This window comes from Heliangelus exortis, chromosome 3, assembly GCF_036169615.1.
Source record: "Heliangelus exortis chromosome 3, bHelExo1.hap1, whole genome shotgun sequence".
Taxonomy (NCBI): Eukaryota; Metazoa; Chordata; class Aves; order Apodiformes; family Trochilidae; genus Heliangelus; species Heliangelus exortis.
This window is the reverse complement of record NC_092424.1, coordinates 54,275,957-54,299,538: the sequence shown is the minus strand read 5'-3', so window position 1 is coordinate 54,299,538 and position 23,582 is coordinate 54,275,957. Positions and strand designations below refer to the sequence as shown.

Sequence of the window (23,582 nt, the reverse complement as noted above, 5' to 3'; positions counted from 1 at the left end):
GAAAACAGAAATTCCCACTCTAACATCTGTGATCAATGGGGTATCTTGGGGGCAAGAGTAGAATTGGTAAGATGACATAAGTGAGAAAGCATTTACCTCAGGCGCTGATAAATGTTAACTTGTGCTAATGGCTCACAATGTACAGTAAAACAATCTGTGCCTGCAAGTGTAACATTTCAATCCATACACTTTATTCAGTATTGCTCCTATTTAGGTCATGAAGTATATGCCTAACGCAAGATTTTACCAGAACAAGAAATGACAAGTAGTCCCAAACTGCAGCCCTTCTTGGCCATTTAGTCCTCTCTGTACTTTAAGACATCTGATTTCAAGGAACCACATTTTGATTTCCCAACAATAAATATAACTCATTCCACAGCAACACTGTTTATTAATTAACCAGGCATTTAACACTGTCTCTCCTATGCAGCAGCAGCAGCAAACACAGCTTCATCATATGCCCCCAGAATACTTCGGAGCTGAAAAGCAGGGCATTTGTGTATTACCAGCCTCAAGAAATACTTCACAGGACCAAATCAGAATTAAGGGAAGGGAAAGATTAATATGCTCCCTTTTCCTTATAATAATCCTAAGGTGTGCTTGTATCCCTTGTACACTGAACTCTCTAATGTGCACCCTTGGAAGATAAGGTGGCCTCAATAATGGTCTTTGTTCAGGTACCTATAAATTACAAACCTGGCTTTATTAGTAGTATTTTGTAACCGGATTGCCAAGCCTATTTGATTGTTCTTCCTATCTTTCCTTTTTTCCATTGACCTAATTCTTTGCTGTGTCTCTACTTGAAGAATTACTTTGATTCATTCCTTTTGGCTGAATCACATGTTCTGTGAAACTCAACTTCCTCTAGCTCTTTTACCAGTTAAAGACTTTAGAGCCATCTCCTCCCTCAAGTGGAAGAACCCACTGTCTTTTTTTTTTCCCCATCTTACTCAGATGACAGAATTCTTCTTCCAGAGACTGAAACACTCTCCCTTTCTCAACTTCTCCAACACATTCTGCAGGTTGCTACGCTTGGCCCCCTCCCCAGAGCACTACTCAGGGCATAAATTTCAGGATGTCACCATGCAGCTGATAATCAGTTTTCAGTTGTGTCTTCTGCTGCTGCCCATTATCTTTCCTGGAAACCATATCTGTGGAACTGACTGCTGCCTTCTGCCAAGTGTCATTGAATGCCAGATCCCAGACACATTTGATCAGCTCAACAAAGGCCAGTGTCATTTCCAGTATGGACAACATTTCTGAGTCAGACTCTACCCTGATTTCAAGTCAGACTCTACTCATCTCCTTCAAATACACAGCTACAGGCATACACCTATCCCAGGTAGTGATGATCGGCTGCTGTAGGTTTCTTCACAGTCCTGTCTCTCCTTAACAAAACAGTTACCTGTCATTCTCTCATTTCACACACAGATGAGCCAGTTCAGTAATTGGGACACCACTATCTAGTGACGCAATTTCCTTCAGAAGTCAGATCTTTCACTATTTACATTTACCATTTTTTCATTACATTGTCTTAAAGCAGGGCTGAAATTTTCTGTAATTTACAACAGACTTATGCTATGTGGCTTCTTCTAAAGCTTCTTTCAAAGGGGGACAACTTGTGCCATCAAAAAAGTTTCTTCTCTTAGTGACAATTTTCCTTCCCAAATTCTTCTTCTCTTGTGAAGTTACCCTCACATCCAACAGCTTTGAATTTTTTCTGCATTTTAATTATCTCTGCCTCTGATTTCCCATGAACAGCTGGACTACGCTCTCCAGCTGCTTGACTAGTTGGAATATCATGATTTATCTTCAGAAAAATGCTCTCTGCCACTTAAAATACATCAGTTTGTTTCTTCATTTTAGACAAACACAAATGGCTTCTTTCCACACTTTTGCATATTTAGCACTTACTGCCTGTCTTCAAGAACTGTTTTCTGATGCTGCTCCACCACTTTAGGAGCGAAGGATTACAATAGATTTTTTAATGGCAGAATAAATCTCCTATAATTTATAATATCATTATAATCTGACCAGGCTAACAAAATCTGCATTTTGTTCATTAGTGAAGTTATCCACATACATTAAATTTCCTTAAAATGCAAAAAAAGATTGAGGAATGCATAAGGATACTATTTTTCAGTACATTAATTTGTCAAATAACTCCAGAAATCGAACACCACAATTCTATTTTGAAAATTTAAACCCACCTCTTTCTGAAAATTCACAAACATTTCAAATGTTTGAATGTTCCAAATTCAACTTCATTTTTGTCACTTCTTGTAACACTGTCATTATAAAAGTGGATTGCTTCTCTTCAAGTAAGTTTCTAATACTAAGAGTATACTGCTTTGGAAGCTTATATATGGTGTTACAGAGATGCTAGTTGCCCAAGGACAAGTGCCTATAAAATTTCTTTTGTCTGTCCTTCTAGCTATACTTAACAAGCAATTACTTGGTGCTCTATGCTCAATTATATTAAGAAATGTTTATAGTTTGTAATGGCGATCTTATCTGCTCAAACTATCTGTAATTTGATGAGTTCCTTTGAGAACCGTTTAAACCAAGAGTCTCCTTAATTATTACTATGGCTCAGAAATGCTACCATAAAACCCAATTTCTCCACTATTCAGCTGCTCGGTATGTATCCATGTATGCATATACAAGGCTTTCAGAATTACAAAGTGACTTGTGACCATCCTTATTCAGAACATGCTCATATTCCAAACCTAGATCAAGTGTCAGTAGCAGTCTCACCTACTCACCTACTACTTAGTGCCATAGTCTAGCAACAGCAGCGGTGGGTCAAGGGTTGGACTTGATGATCTCTGAGGTCCCTTCCAACCCAGCCAATTCTATGATTCTATGATTCTATACTCACTACATCTGCAAGTCCTCACCATTAAACCTTCCTTAAACAAAATGCATTTATTTTCCTTGAATTCCCAAATCATCATGCTGAACAACAGCTCCTCTCAAGAGCGTCTTCATCCTAATTCAAAAGCCAAGAAATGCCCCTGGGGCTTATCATTATCTTGAAATACACACGTTGTTATCTTTCAAACACTTCAACATCAATAAAAACTTAGGTTTCATTTCTGATAAAAAGTGAGCTTGATTTCACTTCAAACTTTGAGAAGGAATAGCTAACAACAAAACTGTAGCCATGTGTTATTGCACAGTAAAATGTAAAAATATATTTTATATATATATATAAAAATATATAGCCCAGTCAGGCACACGACCTATTCTTCTACAAGTCACTTCCCACAGAAGCACTAATTCTACCTCTGCAGCATTATTTTTCAGTAGCCATACTTGTTTAAGGACAGAGGAAGGGCACGATCTGTAGACAGGTTTAGCATTGTATCAGCTATCAGGGTTGTAAAAACCAGGCAAGCTTTCAGAAATACAAGTTCTTCTTGTACAGAATCTTGTATGCTCAAAAGTTTGTCTATCTTTTCCAATTACATTAGTGTGCTTTAACAAGAAGATATTTTTGCTGACACAACTTGCCCTGTCTGCCGTGTGCAGTGACAGAAAAGCAGGAGAGATCTGCAGTACCACTGCAGATTACATCAGTGTACATCTTTTACCACTGAAGCCTACAGCCAAAAGGCATCATTATTGTATTGCTTTACCTCTAGATTTCTTAAGTTTTCACAACTGCTCCAGCCATGTCTGAAGGCAGCGATTAATACCAAGTACCCATGCTGTCAAGACTCACGTGCTGACTTGTTTTACCTGTCCAGGTATCATAATAGAAGTCCCATTTAAGTTTCAAATGCTAGATACAATTAAAAAATACAAAGCTTTTTAAAAACAAAAGTTTCTCTGCATTTTTTTCTATATTCTTACCAGTGACACTACAAACAAAGAAACACTGCTAAAAAGGTTTATTTATGGCTCTTTTTGGCTGCTTGGGCTTTTCAAAATTTATTTCCTATGCAAGCAATAGTCTTCTGGAAAGAATCTGGTCTGCCAGAATTGCTCAGATCCTTCATAGACAAGCCCAAGAAGGTGGACAGAATAAAGAAAAGCTTTATTTTAAAAATAGGGTTAATCAATTTTAAGGTCCTATCACTCTAAAACAAACCAAAATCAAGAACTGTGCACAGATTTCCATAACTAATGTAGTATGAAAAGCACTATTTATTGACTATTTTTAAAGGACAGCATTCCTTTGAAAAGCTGTAACTAAAAATAATTCATTTGAAAGTCCAGCTGAGATATGTTTACAGCCCTATCTACTTCTAAATCCTGTGTTAAACAAAACAGGATGGGTTTTGCAGCTGTAGTCATGCACTTAGGACAATCAAATATCATCAAATATAAATAAATGAGCAATTTACTTTGTGTTTACAGTAAAAAATGTTATACATACTCATTAATATATTCACCATGTTACTTAATTCACTGCACCCAAATTTGCATATACATGCACTACTTATTAATATATCAGTCCAGCAACTGGCATACTGAATTATAGCCAATGTATCAAAGGTGTCTTTTTAGTTAGCACAATGCAAAGAAAATACACACTTGCACAACATTTTTTCAATGTTTCTTAAAGGGTTAGTGTTTAAGAGCCATAGAAACTGTTACCATACTAATACACTTGACAAAACAGAACCCATTAGGAAAAATACCTACAGTGGGACCATCCAAGCAATTTGATCTGCAGACATCCCACAAATCTTTTGCTGGAAGATCCTTGTACAACTAACAGAAGCCCACTGAGCATCTCTTTGGGATATTTTTCTAAAACTCTTCCCCAGATCCCCTTGAAAATCTCTCCCAGAAACCCAGGATGGACTAAAAGCTGAAAGCCAGTGTCTTCACAGTACTGTAAAACAACATATTCAACCTGATATGCTTCAGAGCATACTAGTCACACTGGGTAAAACTCTCACCTTGCTGAAGTGGCCAGATATTTTTCATTGAATCCTCAAGTTATCACAGAAATAACAAAAGTCATAAAAGGAATGTGTTCACTTCCTTTTCCAACACTGTTTCCCAGTGCACCCAGGGAAAATCAAGTTAGGTCAAAATCAAAGACTTCTAAATTTCATTTGTTAATTTCTGCACAGCACTGCCTTTACACATGCAGAGGAGGGCAAGGTATTTTAGGCCACTGCATCTCTGCTCCCTGGCTGCTAATTCACACGTTGTGGTTCACCCTCCTTTCTAACCTGTCTGCCAGACTTAAGACAACCCATCACACACCAGACTCCATCTGTTTGTTCTCTCAGACCAAGGAAAATGCTCTAAACCAAGAGCTTCTGCAGTCATTCACACCTGCTCTTTCTACTATCTACCCCTCAAAGAGACACCAGTGATCCCATGATAAGAGATGCAAGGTGTTCCTACAACACATGAATAATAATGTAGCCACACAACTGCCGCACAACACACATTTCTCCATCCTTCTGCATCAAAATTGCTTCTGTCTTTGATATTTTTCCCGTTTAAATTTTCATTTTCAGAATGCTGAGCCTTATGTAAATGAGACTGAGATTCAAGACTGAAAATGCAACGCTGAAGTTAAAAAAAAAAACAACAAAAAACCAAAAAACCAAAATGCAGTATTTTCACTTCTTGCCACAAAGTAAATGGAATACTTTTATTTTAATCCCTGTAGTTTTCATCAGAAACTACAAAAATACCACAAATGAACAAACAAAAAAAGCAATGCTGTTAATTAAAATACCATGGCAGCCACTTTTTAATTGCAAACTCTAAAAACCAACCTTGAGGCAAGTGTAATAACACCAATGGACCTCATACTACAAAGCATTTCATTCTCAACTATTTTTCAATGATGAGACAAAGTCCACCACTGCAATACTTGTGTCAGTAATTCACTCCTGGGAATTCTTCATTCATGTTTGTTCTGATATGCTACAGGCATGCTACTTCAGTCAAAAAAGGCACTGTGTACCAAAAGAAGGTTTCAGTGAATCTCCAGAAATCCTAAAAACATAGCAAAAAACACATCACTAGTATGCACCTTCATGACCTACTTAAAAATCATCTCAAATTTTTGCCAAAAGCACAGTGCTGCTTCATTACCTATTCCAGATTTTCACCCTAAAACAGAAATAAGATGTACTGCTCTGCCCACAGCATATTGCTAATTATACCCCAAATGGAAAGCATTCAGTTTGTGTATTTTCACCTCTTCAGCTCTGTTCATTACAGCATTTCACACTTTATAATTGAATGTATACTGACATTAAAGCAGCAATGTATGTTAGAAAAACAATAAACTTGACTTGTAACCCTTCTTGTCCATTCACCTATATACCTGACAACTAACAAATCCTGTATAACAGTTTCATTCCTACCAAAATCAGTAGAATTCTCCTATTTAAAAAATGACCTTAAGTAAGCCAGGTGAAGAGTGTTGTGTAACACATCATCTTGTGAACATGAACTTTCATCTACACTGACAGTCAACAAAGCAGGCCAGCATGGAAATCTGATAGCAGCCACAGACTCATCACAGGAAGCCACTTGCACTAAAGTCACTTCTCCCTTGAGTATGACCCCACCATAACACTTTTGTAGGGTCATACAGATGAGTGAATTGGCAGTCTCTATTGTGATCATTCACAATATCATCAGGAAGGCTACTTACAGAAACACAACTCTATTAATTACAAGATTGTCCCAGCACATTTTAAGCACCCAATGTAAAAAAAACAAACAACTCTCAAACAGAACATTTTCCTTTCACTCAAGAGTCTCTCTGGTGCCAATCACTGTTACTTGAAAGGATGTGCTAACAGCACAGCTCAATCCACACAGCAAGGATGCACTGACCCAGAAAGAGAATCTGATGTCCAACTGAATAAACAAAGCAAAACTAGCAAAACCAGAGGGCAGCAGGCACATCAGTATCTTCTCCACTTAACTGGCACATTCTTAAACCTAGTCTTGTATTTCCATGTTCTGCAACAAGACTTCACATTCTCATAAACAGCATATCCCTCATTGTTTTCAAGACACATATTATGCAAAAAGAAGAAAAATAGGTGCCTGGATTAACGGAAAAGTTAAGAGAATATGGAAAATACAAAGTGATCATTGATTCATCACATTTCAAAAATAAAATACAACTTGAAACTGAAAATTACACAGACAGCTAGAGATGGTTAAAAACAAAATGCTGGATTCAAATATCATTCTTCCCTTTGTGGAAGGTGGCTGTAATTCTTCGAATGAACCTGATAAATAAATATATACATACATATATATATATATATATATGTTTCTCACCTATAATTAAAAGAGTATATGTAATTTACAACACACCCATGCACTTGCATATAGAAAAAGCACATGGAAGCAATTATTTAAGTCTAAACATTTATCCCGTGCATCTTTTTTTCCTTAAAATAGGACTGTTACTCATGCTTACACAAGAACCAAAATTACCCACCTCTAAATCTTTGGTTTGGCTTATGTCAATAGGGGAATTAGAGACCAATGAGTAGGTAGCACAAAATATAAGGAAAACCCCACTTGATCTTTGGTTTTCATTTCAGTACATAAAATCTACTTCCATTCACTAACCTAAGAGCAAAGCTGTGATTTGGATTATTTTCAGAGAGCACGCTCAAACATTCTAACAGCTAAACTAAAAAGCAGAAACAAATGCAGTCTTAACACCTGCTCAATACACATGGTATGCTACTGGGCACCATCCACACCTTCCATAAAGATGATAAAGCACAACCGAAATACCAGCTTTTACAAACAGACTTTTCCTGTGATAAAAAAATAAATGGAAAAGTTTTTCTGTCATTGTAACCAGGACAATGTCTTGCACTCTGAAGTTACGGTATTTTACTGCAGGGCATCTTAACATTTTTATAAGACCTAGTTGCCTCTTTTTCTAACAAAATTAAGCTTTTCTATAGATGACAGCTATCCCCTGCCACATGCCATCCCAGCTCACAGCTTCTGAAAAACTGGCAGACTTCAACTTTCGGCTTTACAGAGCTTTAATACTCTGTAAAAGCAGACAACTATCACAACTTTTAACTCCCTTAACACACATTTATTGAATTTGCCTGGAAACTGAGGCACTAGGGAATGGAAAAGAAAACAGGCCAAAGAAAAACCAGACCCATTGCCAGACAATCTCTCTACTATCAGGCTCCTACACTTGAATTCTTGAATTTATTAGACAGATTCCAATCACATTTGGATTAGTGTTGAGCTTCCTTGATACCACCCTGTCAAGATTCAAGCAGAAACATGAAAAAATAAAATAAAATAAAGCAATTGCTATCATTTCCTTGAAAGTGTAACACACGTTTTGCTTACCTCACTGTTGTGGCCCCTCAAATTGAAGTTGATTCTCTGAGGGGTATTCCGGTCCTTCCTGCAATGGCTGGAAGTAAAAGTGACGCCTACAACTCCTCTGCCATTGCCTGTTGCCAACCAGCCTTCCTCATAGTACCGCCTCCTGCACACTGGTTTCTCCTTCTCACTTTTTGGGACTCTCCCTTTCCAGGAGAGGCAGAGAATGTTGGAATCGCTGCAAAGAACAGGCCCATGTTCCACTGCTGCATACATGCTTTTTAAATATTTTATTTTTTGACATAAGAAAGTAATATGTCTAGTGCACAAAATTTAAATCAATTTTTTTTTTTTTATTGGTAAGACTGACCTGGGATAGATCACTGAAAGGGAGGAGGATGGGGTCAGTGTTTATAAATATCCACCAAATGCATAGTGAAAAATTCCTCTATAAAAGACGATGGCAGTTGGCTAAGAAAAAGTGACACTTAAAAAAAAATTCAGGTTCATTTTTGTTTTTGAGTCTGTAGAGTGAGGGTGCACTTATCCTTTGGAGAAACAGCTACTTCATAAGAGGCGCTCAGGAAATGGTTAAGTCATCTTTTTGCTCAACTTGATATAATCTTTATACAGCCTGAGATTCCAGTTTAGCGTAATGCAATTCCAGAGACAAAGAGTTGCAAATGTGTAGGTTTCAAGTAACTTAAGGCTTTTAAGATTTCCTCCAGTCAGATTTTCTTCAGAAGTTCAGTTGCAGAAATTTAAACACACGCACATACATATATATGTATATATATGACATTCATCTTTTCCAAGCTGCCCTCTGGCATATCTTTTCCATCTGATGTATTTCTGCTGCTAAAGCTGAAAGAGATTGCATAAAGGGAAAAAAAGGCACACAAACCGTGCGAAACAACAGACCCAAACTTGTGCAGGCACTGGTGTGCCAGGTCAGTTGGGAAATCCCTCTTGGTACTGAACTGTTCCTTGGACTCAAAAGGTTTTGCAATCCAGAGCCAATCCGATTTTCATTGCAGCACTTTTTTTCCACCAGAGACCCAACACAGCCTGAACTGCTTATCACGCTATCTTGCCTGCTTTCCCACTTTTTGCTGCCACACACGAATGAAAAAGAAAACCCCTCTTCATTTACAGCAGAATCAAAAATGCTCTAAAGCTTTTAGCTTTCAAAGTAGGTAAGTTTGCCTCAGGTGAACCATGAAGTTCTCTCTCCTCTGAAACAGGCTAAAATGTCAAGCTGTTTTTCCTTTACTTTTCTCTTTTTTCTGCTACAAGGAATAACAGATTTTTCATCCTACTGTAAAAAACAAATGCCAGAATTAAAGCACATCAAGTAAGCACTCTTCTAAAATCTTCTAAAATTCAAGAAAGGAAGAAATATAGTCATCTAAAAAAGAAAGAGAAGCAGCAATAAAAATCTCACTTCCTGGCTTCACAATTTCTCTAGGTATTTTCCTTGCTTGTTTGATCGGATCTTTCCTTCTTGATGCTTGTCTACAGCACAGATTCATAGTTCCAGACACAACATTTGCAGCTGTACAAGAAGGAAACATATGAAGTATTCCAATCGTTTTATTTGAATAACATTTATGAGCTCAATCAATCAGTATTTATACCACACTAAGTGAAAAGAGGAAAAAGGAGAGGAAGAAAGAATATGCAAGTTTGATGACCTGGTTAACTCAAGAAGGACGACGAAGTTTGCTCAGTTCAATGTCCAGACGTGTCCCATAGTTCCTCAACTTATTTACTTCCAGTCGTCATTACTCAACATATGGTTACGATTTATTAGTCCGTTCACAAACTATTGAGCCCAAAGCAAAATGTGCCAAAGACACATTATTCCTTTCCAGTAATAAAATCAGTTTCCTCTACCTTCTGTATTCTTCTGTCTCCCTTGCAGCTATTGATTTACACTGTGGAGGTATTTATTAGAGTTCTTATCTGAAGAGAGTGTTTTTTCTTCCTCTTCTTGCAAACTTTTTTCACCCGTGAAGACCATGTGGAAAGTTGAACATTACTGGAGGGTATCTTTCCATGGGTTACTGATTCCTGTGATGTAAAGGTGCCCCATCTGGTCCTCAAATTAATTTTCATCAATTGCAAAGCTCTCAGGAATATGTAAGAGTAAGTTTGTGTGATGACAAAAACACGTGAGTTTTCATGTACATGCAGCGTACTCAGCAGCTCACTCAATCAGGTACTCAGAGCTGTATCTGCCTTTTCAGTTTAGCTGTGGTGATTGTACAAGATGCACGTCATTCAATGCTTAGAATCCCTGGATTTTTTCCAACTCTGAAAGACAAATCACAGACACATACAAAAAAAAAAAAAAAAAGAAAAAAGTGAATAAAATAAGCCACAAAACAACTTAAAGCTACAAGGACTACTGTTGCAGTAATCACTGTAATATGATTAAGAATTTTATATTGGACTCCTATAAAATACCAATATTATATATAGATACATGCAATATTCAGACACATGCACATATGTATTGACACACACACAAATATGAACTACAAAGTTTTCTCACTTCCAAAGTTCCCAAAATTTTCAACAACTGACACATAAAACTAACAAAATTTGGATAGGAATATCCTAAATATCCAGGAAGGGGCATTGGGAAGATTAGGCGAGGGTGGAGAGGGGGGAGAGGAAAAGGGAACTTTTTTTAGACTACAATCACTGGGGCAAACTCTTAAACAAAGACTCCACAACTTTGGAGTAATGCTAGAGAAGGAAGGTCCCAGTGATGGAGCAGGCAAAGAGTAAAAACACAAGGCACACAGATTCACAGAATGGCTGAGGTTAGAAGGGACCCCTGGACCCTGCTCAAGCAGGGTCACCTAGAGCCGGTTGCCCAGGACTATGTCCAGGCAGCTTTCCAACATCTCCCAAGGATGGAGACCCCAGAACCTCACCAGGCAATCTGTGACAGTGCTCAGTCATCCTCACAGTAAAAAAGTTTCCTGATGTTCAGAAGGAACCTCCTGTGTGCCCTCAGTTTGTGCCTACTGCCTCTGGTCCTGCAATGGGGCACCATGAGCTGGGCTCCCTGATCTTCATTGCCTCCCATCATTTATACACATTGAAGAGATCTTCCTGAACTTTTTCTTCTCCAGGCTGAATAGTCCCAACTCGCTCAGTTTCCTCATAAGAAAGATGCTCTGAACCATGAAAGTACATTGCTAAACCTATCAGACTCCAAGTTGACTGAAAAGATTACTCCAGGGCTTAAATTACTGCTTTAAAGAATTCTAAAGTACTCCAAAATTAAAGCTTAGACGTTTGAATCAAAACAGATGAATTTTAAAGACTACTCAAATCCTACTCAAGTCTACATTTGAAAAGGGGGGAAATTACCTCTGTTCAGTTATATACAGAAGAATGTTAATGAGTAGAAGAGACCAAGCAAAAGGCTGTCCAGGATATTCCAGAAGTTGCATCTGAACTGCACGCATATGCACAGTTATTGTATCTACACTCGCACCACTAGAGAGTTCATTTAAATTAAGAATTGCATTCATGACATTCATCAGAGCTCTAAAAATGGTCTTGTCTACATTACATACAACACTGTATGAGTGTCATATTTTGAGTAATTAACCACTTTTTTGCAGTGTAGCAATTTTTTTAAAGAGAAAAAAGATAAGAAAACAAAATCACAGATACAAAGGCAAGGTGATAAAGCAGTTTACAACATTATTCAGGTTATCAGGAACACTGTCCATGAGGCTTGATGAGTCACTACCAGAACTGTTCAGCATTAAAATTAACCAAAGATTAAAAAATAATGGCTGCTAACAATTTTTTTCATCATAGCACAATGAGTATATTAGAAATGCCACCTAGACTTTTCACACTTACAGGGTTTCTCAATTACAGTCCAAGAAAGTTCATGTAAAAGAAAATTCAGGAAAAAACGATGGTTTTAGGAATAATTTCAGCACTTATCCCATAAGCAAACTTGATCCTGCCAAGGATCAGTGTTCTTTCATATCCACTGGGGTAGCAAACATCAGCATTGAAGAGCTGACATTTTGTATTAGCAGCATGTAACTTATGATGCAAGACTTTACTAATCCCACAAAGGAAAAAAAAAGGATTGGTTTACTGAGAAAACAAAGTCCCTGAAATACCAGTCAGATTGGTATGAGTTAAGAATTAAACAGAATTGTTTGAACTGTGCAAGTGCCATGACTTTACAAGTGGAATTTTAAAATGGAGGCAACCGTAGATGCAGTGGCTTTGCATAAAATTTGTATGCCATTTCTGTCCTTATTCACTGCAGATAAAATTAATGAGTTTGAGAAAAAGGCTCTTCTGTGTCTTGGCCTTCTCTCACCCGTAGTCCTATTTACCATCACTTTAAAGATTAAACAAACCAAAGGATTCCCAAAAATATTCTAGATGCACCAGTAATGCTGGACAGGGAGAGAACAAAATCTAAAATAACTGCAAAAGGAATAACATCAGTCATCATTCAAATATCTCTCACGCAATAAAATATGCCCTATGAGAATATTTTACATTTAAATCACTAAGGGCAAACACTTTATTTGTACTTCAGTAGATGAGATAAAAAAACACTTTTAAGACTGTAGCGTCAAACACTCAAAAGATAGGCTGAATTAAGATTACATATATGATATATTAAGATTTAATTCTTTCCATTCCCCTCTCCTTCCTTTCCACCCACTTGGTACTTCCTAAGACATAACCTAATTCAGATGCCAGTCTTCCTTCAAGAAAATCAGTAACTAATTTAGATACCTCCCCTTCTTCTACCATTACAGCAGTTCCCACAGTTCTACTCCTTTCCACATTTTTAAACCAAGCTTTTTGCTTGCTTTTTTCCCCACCATAAAACAAGTGTAATAGCTACTACCTCTACTGTAAAGCACATGTAAGAGTTGATGATTAAAAGCATTACACAAGACACAGATGTTAGTTGCACAATATTCCCATCAGTCTGAATATAAAGACAACTTGACCTTCCAGATGAAACTCATCCAAACTGAATTTTTAACTGCAGATTTTCTATAATCAGACTTTATCCATCCCTTCTTTCAGAACTGGACAAGTGCTAACCATAGAAACACAAAAGATTATAAAATATTTATTTTTGCTGGTAACTTTGGAATTTTGAATTTTGGAATTCCAAATTAAATTAAATTCCAATTAAATTTTGAAAACTGGTTATTTCTAATGTTACTAGGGACATTAAATATCAATAAATTGCAGCTACCTACTTCTACTCTTTTAAAAAAGATAGCTGAAGGTATTATTGCTCTGAATTTTCCCTTTAACAAAGGGAGATGTTACTTCAACTCATCCCCTGGTATTTTTTGAGATTGTTTTGAGTCTAAGCTCAATGTTATAAAATGTTTCTTAAGTACAGATACTTGATGAGATACATAAAATACTTGTGGATCCTTCTTTCCTCTGTCACAGAGTTAATGGGTTTGATTCTTTTTGGAAAGCATGACTCTTCTCAAAAGCAAAACCAGTAATAAGTTGTGTTTCCATATTAAAGAAATTTATATTCAATTTTTAATGGGCCTATTAACAGTGGCTGTCATATTTAGTGTCAATATTGAACTCATCATTTTAATCTTCTGTTTCTATTAACTTACAGAAAGTGTAAGTGTTAAGTCACTGGTGGACAACCAGTGAAGTATTTGCTTATTCTCATGTATCTTTCATTGAGGAGTCTCTTCCTGACAGAAAGAAGTCATGCAATATACCAATACTGCAGCAAGCTCTTCAGCATTTTATGTTTATTCAAAATCCCACTCTTCAAGGCTCCAGAGCAGAGTCTTTGAAAATGAGGATAACAGGGGAGATGAAGGAAAGCAGTGAAGGAAAAATAAGGAGAGTACACATTATTTCTAAATTATCTGGGAAAAAAATAGTTTTAAATAGTTATAAGGGACCCTTATCTTGCATTTTGAAGAAAGATTCTGACCACCCAAACATTTTATGGAAAGAACCACAACCTACAGTCTTTGAAAAGTCAGGCTTCCAGATTTCAGCATCTTTTAGCCTAACCACAGCTCCTTTCTGTAAAACTTGCATGAGGTCAAAGGAAACTGCAGGTTTCCCTCCCTTTACAGTCTAAGAAGGAAAAAGACACAGTACTATCTATGAAGATAGTAAGACACTTAAAAAAAAATGTCAAGACCACAAACTTGCATTTTTTTCAGAAGGATCAAGCCCCAGCTGGTTCTGGACAAATAAATAATCCATCCCATCAGCTATCAAATGGTGACGCTGGGAGAAACCTTCAAGGTTACTGCTGAACTATGAAATTGGTTACTATGAAATTGGCACATTCTGTAATACTCTCATTATATTACAGGCTAAATACTATAGAGTTAGAAGCTGGCAAGATTATATGTTTTGTTCTTTATTTAGTCCAACTTACAAAGTAACATAAACTATTAAATAATCCTATCCAAAAGGAAAGAAAATTATTTAACACATTAACTACTCAACTCTTAAAAGGCTGAAAAGGCTTAAGTTTGTACAAGAAAAGATAACTGGTTTGGACATAAAATAATTTTTTTTTCCATTAAGAAAGGGGCCAATTCCATATGGAGAAAATGTGATTTGACCCAAGTAAGTACTAGCCTTATTCTTCTTTCACTCACCAGTTCTAATTATCTTTGCTTTTTTCACCTTCCAATGTGACTAAAGTCATTGGGGTTAACATCTTTCTTTCATATTACACAACAATACAGAATTAATTTGGAGGTCATGATGCTAAACAAATACCAATAAGCTAGCCAGTGGTCATAAAAATGTTCTTCACCTGTAGAAGAACGAAAAAAAGAGCAGAGAGGAAAAATAAGAAGATACTTGATTTTTGTTCTGCTTGTTCTTGAACTGTTTTTTCTTCACAATGTTTGTCCTTGGGTAATTCTAGAAACTCTTTCCCTACTCAGGCACAGCTGCACGGCCTGGGCAAGACAGTCAGTCATGCTACTCAGAGATGTAAAGTGATCTGTAACCACAGCATAGCTGCAGAGAAACAGATATAACAGATATAAAGGTGTAATGTTGGGCACTGGGACAGTAACTGCCAGTCCATTAATAAACACTATAATGTTAGTAATGAGCACCTATATATCCTTAAGCAAATAGTTTCATTTAATAAAAACAGGAAAAAAAAACCCAGAAAATTTATTTGTTGGCATATTGAGAGAAGGGAAGCTCTTATTAGTGGCTGTTTAGCAGACATTCATTGTGACAAAATTTATTTCAATACAATAAATACTCTGACAAACTTACAACAATCTCCTCTACCAAATTATACTCTTAGAGAAGTGAAAACAAAACACAGTAGTAGCTGATTAGCATTTCTGATGTGCTGAATGACACTTCTGGGTTCTTGTAACAGGGAAGAAGGCAATACATATATGTGTATTACACATCTTTTAAAGAGTAAGATCCTTTTTCCCTGTATAGCTGTCATATGAAAAATAAGGGAAATATTTGTATTATTTCTAGAACTATTACAGATAACTCCAATGCTTGCTCTTACCTCATCAGATTAAATGGGTGCTAAGTTCAAAAAAATACAGTTGGGAAGAACAAGCAACAAATTTTAAAATGCCTTCAAGAAAAATATTTCCAAGAAGTACAGCAAAGGTCCTTAACTGTTAAAAGCTATTGATTGTGACTTGCCAAATTTATACACTTTAAAGCTGGAGGCCTAAAGGCATGAATTACAATAAATTGGTAAAAACCCTGCCTATGGAGAAAGCGAGGTCAACAGTTACGCTGCTCACAAGGAAAATAAGCTGGAAAAGATAAAAGCACTGGAGAACAGACTCAGACCCAAAAGTAAGGATATTTGAGCTAAACAAGACCTACCAAAACATGCAAGAAAGAGAGTACCTGATTTAGGTGGTTTTTTTAGTTTGGTTTGGTTTTTTTAAAATACTTTGTTTAGCAACTATATACTTCAGGTGAGTAAAATATGCACTTGTAGAAGAACTGCTGCAAGTCTCTTTAATCACTTACTGGTCAAACACACTCACGGGAAATTTCTGATTCAAGCAATGCTAGATCTGCTATGCTTATGTAGCAATGAAAGCATAGTAGAAAAAGAATTCAAGGTTAGACTTGGCAATTACAAAGCATTCAGCTGAAACACAAATGAAAGATATTTCTGCTTCCTTGGCCCTAGTAGTTTCTTTCTCAGTCCCTAGTATGGCACAGCAGGAGTCTTCTTAAGCCAGGTTAATCATTTAAGGTGCTACGCTCTGAACTACATCAGAGAAATAACCCCATTAAAAATTGCAGAAATGAAGATTCACAGCTTAACCAATATAAATCCGGTTTGCTAGATTCTCAGCTTGCCTTGTGACAAGCCATATCCCTCCAGCCTCTTCAAGCACCAGCTTTCTTTCTATCGTGCAGCTCAGAAAGCTGATCCTGCCAAATTGTTACCCTCCAAAGCCATTAATGACATTTTAGGGAGCTTGCTTACCTTAGTGAACTCACCATGCATGTGCAGTTGCACTATGGCCAATGCAAGGAAGGGGGCGAGAGGTATGGCAGGCATCACAACAACCAAGGTATTAATCAGTTTGAAGTGTGCTCAGAAGTTTTCTTCTCTCTTGCTTTAAGTTGAATCAGTCCCTGACAAAGACCCACCATGGTCCTGCATTCAGCTTGCACTGGCACACTGGAGAATGTGGAACTACACGGCACAACTGAGAAACAAAAGGGAGGAGTACTTGCCACTAGTATTGCCATTTAAATGTTTTAAATTACAATTTTTGGGCACAGAGTACTCCTGAACTCAGGGGTCTGCCCTCAGAAGAGAGGAGAGCAAAGTTGGTTTCTTGAGGATGAATTTTAGATGGCAACCACAAAGATCTAGAGACAAGATTACCTATCAGCCACGGAAATATGCCTCATTTTCAAATTAACTGAAGTGGGATGAAATACTTCAGACAAATGTTGAAAGACTTGTTTCAAATAAAAACGCACAAATAATGTACATTAGCCTTTAAAATAAATTGGAGACTTGCACCACTGAGACATACATTCAAAAATCTTTCAAGATTAAAAGAAATGAGAAATGTGACCATGAAATTTCGTTTACTTACAAGCATGAATCTTCACTGTCAAAAAACAGCACAGAGAGAAAGCAGAGCACAGAGAACACCTCTGCCATGTATGCTTCAGGGGACATTTTCTTAAGCGGTAAAAACTGTGTCCCGTTAATGACATTGAAAGATCTTCAAGGGAGGGAGCCCCAGCTCTTACCACCTCTTTTCCATTGAACTGACTGCACTGACCTTACCTGTAATTACAGAGCAATTTCATTCCCATAGGAGCATTCTGCAGCCTGCAAACATCCCTCGAGCCTGCAGCAGTTCCAGCTTGTTCCTAATTATCTCCAATATCTGCCCACAGGCTCTTTAAATACTCTTATGAGCATACATTGAAGTTTTGATATCCTCCCCCAAAATCCCAATCCATCTTTTTATGTGACACATGCACCGCAACACTGGAAATAAAAAAATAAATTAAAAAAAGGAGTGGGAGATGAAGTCAGAAAATAACAGAAGCCACCAGTTTTCAAAATCCAGAAGAACCTCATAAACAAGAGATATTTCTGTTGGACTGTAAGACATATTTCAGTCCAAAAGCTGGTCACTTCTGTGGAGCATTTTGAGCGTGGCATGTTGCAGCAGCGAAAGAGGCTGCGTCAGCCTGCAGGGAGGGAGCTCCTGGTCTCGCCTGAAAGATGCAAGGCAGGTGTAAGGTGGATTGCAGGAAGGAGCTTCCCACCGCACAGCCCTTCCTTCCCCACAAACTGCTCTGCTTGAGCTGTCGAGAAAGGCTTTTCTTTCACCTGGGAGCTTTAATGAGTTGGATATTTTTTTAATACAAAGACAAGCATTGGAGTTTTCAATTTACCTAGGGTAATTTTTTCAAAAACCCTCAGGTTTCTCAGTCTTTGGCTTTGGAACCAAGAACTTAAATGTAGTTATTAAGCTAGAACATAGGAAGATCCACCTCAATACGAGGAGAAACTTTATGTTGACAGAGCACTGGCACAGGCTGCCCAGAGAGGCTGTGGAGTCTCCTTCTCTGGAGACATTCAGAACCTGCCTGGATGCCTTCCTGTGTGGCCTGCCCTAGGTGATCCTGCTCTGGAAGTGGGGTTGGACTCGATCTCCAGAGGTCCCTCCCAACCCCTAAAATTCTATGATTCTATGATCACAACTGTCCTTCAAATGCGCTGTAAGACACAAGATTTCAATCTATGTTGGAGGACTGGCACCTACCTCACAACTACTGCTCAGAGGCCTAGATGGAGAGGCAGGATACTCCCACCCTCACACAACAGGAGCAAAGCTAAGGAACAGGTTCATCTCCTCTCCCTGTTTGTCCCATTTTGCTTCAAGTTCCATGACTTTTTCCTCAAGGTTCTGGAATGCTGTGCCAAGGTCCCTGGGTTAAAAGTAAATAATGTCACGAAGATAGAGTGATTGTCTCAGAGCAACCCTGACAAGTGACAGTCACCGAAGAGGTCTTTGTAAGCATTGGGAGCTTTAAATCAATGCTTGCAGCAAAGCAAAGACTTCTATAACAGAAGTGAGTTACTTCACCAGCAAGCCACAGAGAGCATGAGCTTAACTGCATACATATGTGCTCAGTTAAGCAATTGACGTTTTTTGAGCTTCTCTGTCTGCATTAATATGCCAAGTTCTGACCAGCCACCTGTACAGTCAGAGGCAAGGAGGCCAGCAAGAAGCAGGCATTCTCTATTCACAGTCATACTCTGGTGGGTAAGAAGTCAGGAAGGCAGATCTGCACCTACATAAATCAGCACAGTAGTCTTGCATCTAATTATTTTATTCTGTAGAGGTCGTCAAGATTATAATTCTCTCTCCATCCTGGTCAGACGCTCCTGCTAGACATATGAAAGATTTAAATACATAAACAAAAAAATGTTGAGTGGCAATAAGAAACAGCACTATGTGGTAGATGCAAAGAGCTCTGTCATTCTTCTTTCATGACAGTGTGACACTATGATCTTTCTATTAACAAGTATATAATAGGTAAAAACGGCTGCTGACAGAAAAGCTCAGTGGAAGGACAGGTACCAAAGACTGTCTTCTATTTCGTTAAATATGATACAAATATACATGTTCAAAATGACCACAGATGAAAATGAATGAACTGAAAAAGATTTTTGGAAACCTTGGAGAAGTATATTTAAGGAGCAATATGAGTTATTTTAAGCAAGAATTCTGAACATTTCATTTTAATGATGTCAATGTAAAAAAGAGACTAATCAAATTTTGTTTATAAAATTCATTTCTATAAACAACCAAAAATTTAGTTGAGATGGCAATTCTTCCCATTCAGCTTTGTCAATCTGCAAAGAGCAAGCCTTTTAAAGGTGTAATTTTAATACAAAATTATTAGGTCAGATTAGTATATTACAATTATTTTATATATTACTATATATTACATAATAAAATTATTTGTTTATATAATATTTTATATTTATAATTTTAAAATTATATTGCATACATTTGTAAGTTTTCAATACGAATTTTTATTTTTATAATATACATTATGTTTGTATTGTATTGCTATTTCCTACAGGAAAGCTGGGGAGGGACTTTTTACAAGGGCTTCTAGTGAGAGGACAAGGGGTAAAGATTTTAAACTGGAAGAAGGGAAATTTAGGTTAGAGATCAGGAAGAAATTCTTTAGTGAGAGGGTGGTGAGACAGTGGAACAGGTTGTCAAGGGAAGCTGTGGAAGCTCCATCCCTGGAAATGTTCAAAACCAGGTCGGATGGGACTTCGAGCAACCTGATCTAGTGGGGGGTGTCCCTGCCCAAGCAAGGGGGTTGGAACAAGATGATCTTTAAGATCCCTTCCAACCCAAACTGTTCTCTGATTCTCTATCTATTTCTTAATATGTTAACATTCAAGGATAGACTTAATTTGTGTAATTCATTTAACTCTGTAAAACTATCACATAGTGCTTGCTTCCAACTATAAATCTCTACAAAGCTATGGAAAATGCTCTTCTGTTTGTTCTTCTGTTTTACTCTTTCTGCTCTTCTGAAAGAAACATTCGGGTTTCACCAAGAAAATAAACAAATGTTGTAAATTTATGGGGTTTTTTTTAAAGTGAAAGTAGTATTTTCACTATTTGTAAAAAACAGGATTAGCTAGCAATTACTTAATTTTTTCCCCAGGATTTTATATAAATGCAGTAACTGTCAAACTTCTTGGACCCAAAATAAAACACTCAATGCCTTTCAGAATCTTTACCTAATGCCCTCACTTACACACTAAGCTCAAGCTATCCATGACTAAACAGGAGGAAAAAACCTAAACCACTAGCATTCTTTCTTTGGATTTTCTTCTTTGCCATTACCAAGTTTTACCTTACTGCCTTTCTCAAGGAGCACAAAGATCCTTAGATTAAGGTGGTGAACATTTCAGAACAGCCAGAAAACAGATTGACTCAACCGAGGAACACCAGCTCCATGCATTTTGTACTTTGTTTTGAAAACTTAGGATTTGGAAAAGTAATATTATTGTATTTTATTAGACAATGTGGTACTTAGCAGGCTTCTTCAGACACACCTGACAAATATAGGGGATACTTCTACATTCACGTTTTGCTCATGCAAAGGATGCCTTCCTTTTTTCTTTTTTTTTTTTTTTAACATGACTGTAAATCTTTAGATTTCTATCATGCTTGCAGATTCCTATCAAAAATAACATTAAGATAAAACCAATCTGAGGTAATTTCAAAAATAGTGTAATTTTGACCTGAAATGTTAAATCAATCTAACATAGTCCTTTTTTTCCTACTACGCCTAGGATTATTAAATATTTATCAATCTGGTTTAGTGGAATAATTTCTTTAGTAAACAAGGACTTCACAAAGTACCTCTACCTGCAGAAGTGTATTAAAGCCTAATATTTACTACATTTAAGTCCTATTTCTGTACCTCTATGCCAAGTGGGGAAAAAACAGAACATTCAGAAAAACAAAAACAAACAACTGGGAACATAAAATACACCCTGATCATTCCCTCTATAAAACAACATCTGTACTGAAGGCCGTGTTTCTCTATTGAAAAAGTTTGCAAACTGCTCAAGGAAAATTCTGCTGCTTTTCTAGTAAGCAGCTTGGCAAGGTAACACAATCTTGCAGTGTCAGTGGTCCTCTTGAGCTTACCATGTCTATTAAAACAAATTACATGAAAACATCTTTTTCAGGATTTCAAACCTATAGCTTAAAAGGATCAGTACATTCCAGTTTATTTTTAGATTCAAGGAACACAGGACTATACTACTTCAGTATCTAATGCTGTTGTGACACCCCAATAGTTTCTTCATTAACTGTGTATTATGCAGACACCACAGAATAACAGGTTACCAGAAGAAAGCTATATGCTTTCTTGTTATCTATACTAGCTAGACTGCAAGGAAATCAACACCTCAGCATCTGATTGAAACAGCTACTACATTTGATCTGTAGTAGATGGTTGCACAAAAAGGCACTGCTTGAACAAAAGGGTAAAAATACTACTACTGGGTATCAAGTAGCTAGAAGACAGTATTAATGAGATTCATTTTTCCCCCTTTAATGGCAAAATATCAGTAAATAATACCATATCCAATCCATCAGATTTTGGTTTAGCTGCCTAATTACAATCAGCATCTGAAGCTAAGTACTTTCTGAAGCCTGTTAACCAATATAAATAAAAAAGGCTGGAGAACTAATACTATCTATCACCTCATGTCTTACATTGATTAAAGCTTGAGAAGCTAAACCTCACATTCACAAAATATGTTAAATTGATATTTCAGCTGACTAAAACCAGTAATGTGGCTTCTTATACAGATAATTAACAAGCTTTAATTTGCACTTACATGTTTACAAATTTTCATTTCAGATTAATCCATCTCACAGAGAACAGTATGAACAGTGAAATGAAGCAAGACACTGCTGGATTCTAGACAGACATACGAGACCAATGCAGAGCTGCAGGGATCTGATTACAGACATGATCTTCTGCTGGGAAGTCTCCCACTGGGGTTTGGCGCACTTGCCCTGTAATACGCTATAATAAAACAGTGTTTGTTTCTTATATAGGGCCTTACAGATGTAGCAGGATTATTCCCTTTCAATGCTTCAATATTGTATTTTATCAAAACATTTAAGCAGAGCAGAGTGATGTACTTAAGGATTATTTCCTTTCAATGTTCCAGTATTTTATTTTATTTAAACATTTAAGCAATGCATAGCAAGGCACTTAAGAGTATCATAACATTAGCCCATTCTTTTATCTGCTGCTCTCCTCGCAAGAGCCAAAAGCCAAAGTAAAAAGCAACTGCTATGGGTTGATAGCAAATGCCCTTTATTGCTGCTTCTCAGAACTGTACCTAAGTCAGCCTAAGATCTAACAGACTAAAAGCAAAACCAAGTTTATCTTCTGGAAGGCCACACGCAGTTGGGGAAAAAGAATAAAAATCTAAAAATCAGGACACAGGCAGCCTATCTACTCTGTTCAACATTTGCTAGTTTTATTTGCCTTGAAGCAGAGCTACAAATAAATTACACTTTCTCAAATTTCAAATAAGCTTTGCTACTACATTGATATGCCCTATGGAAATAATACAGGAGTTCTCATAGCAGCAACCCTGAATGATTCAAACAGTTAGCCCTACTCTTCCCACAAAATTATTAATACTAAGAAAGCTTCATCATTCTTCAACAGAAAAGCTGATACATGACTGGCAGAATTACTATTATCAATGGTAATTCAATGGCTTTATGGCAACTTATCTCTTGAGGAGTAAAGTTTTATGGCAAAAGTAATAGTACATTTGATACACAGTAAGGCAGGATTGCTTCTGTTAAGATCTTTCTCACTACTTACGATGGCTTGAATGCACACATTACAAAATCCTTTTAGTAACTCTGTAAAAGAGGTAACTATGATTACCATTGTAAAAGATGAGGAAGCTAAAGGTACAGGCCTGCAAGACAAGCAAACTGTCCAAAGCAACCTATGCTATAGAAAGACTTCCTAATCTCCTCCACCCTCTGACTTACTTCAGTTTCCCTTCCTAGATCTGCTTGGCCCTCATCATTCTGCTTACTGCTGTGTGCCTGACTGAAATCTCCTCAGGCAGACTCAGTTTCCTAAAACATCAGAAAACAAATATTTAAAAACTGAGC

General features: G+C 37.1%; 1 protein-coding gene across 4 annotated transcripts in view; it reads right to left on the bottom strand.

The window, feature by feature from the left end:
• TULP4 (TUB like protein 4) overlaps positions 1 to 23,582 on the bottom strand; it is a 148,215-nt gene that overhangs the window by 106,685 nt on the left and 17,948 nt on the right. For all 4 annotated transcript variants that reach the window (XM_071740646.1, XM_071740643.1, XM_071740645.1 and 1 more), the window contains exon 2: positions 8,335 to 10,626. In XM_071740646.1, the coding sequence (XP_071596747.1) occupies positions 8,335 to 8,586 (252 nt within the window). In that variant the 5' untranslated portion in view covers positions 8,587 to 10,626. The remainder of the gene's footprint in view (positions 1 to 8,334; positions 10,627 to 23,582) is intronic.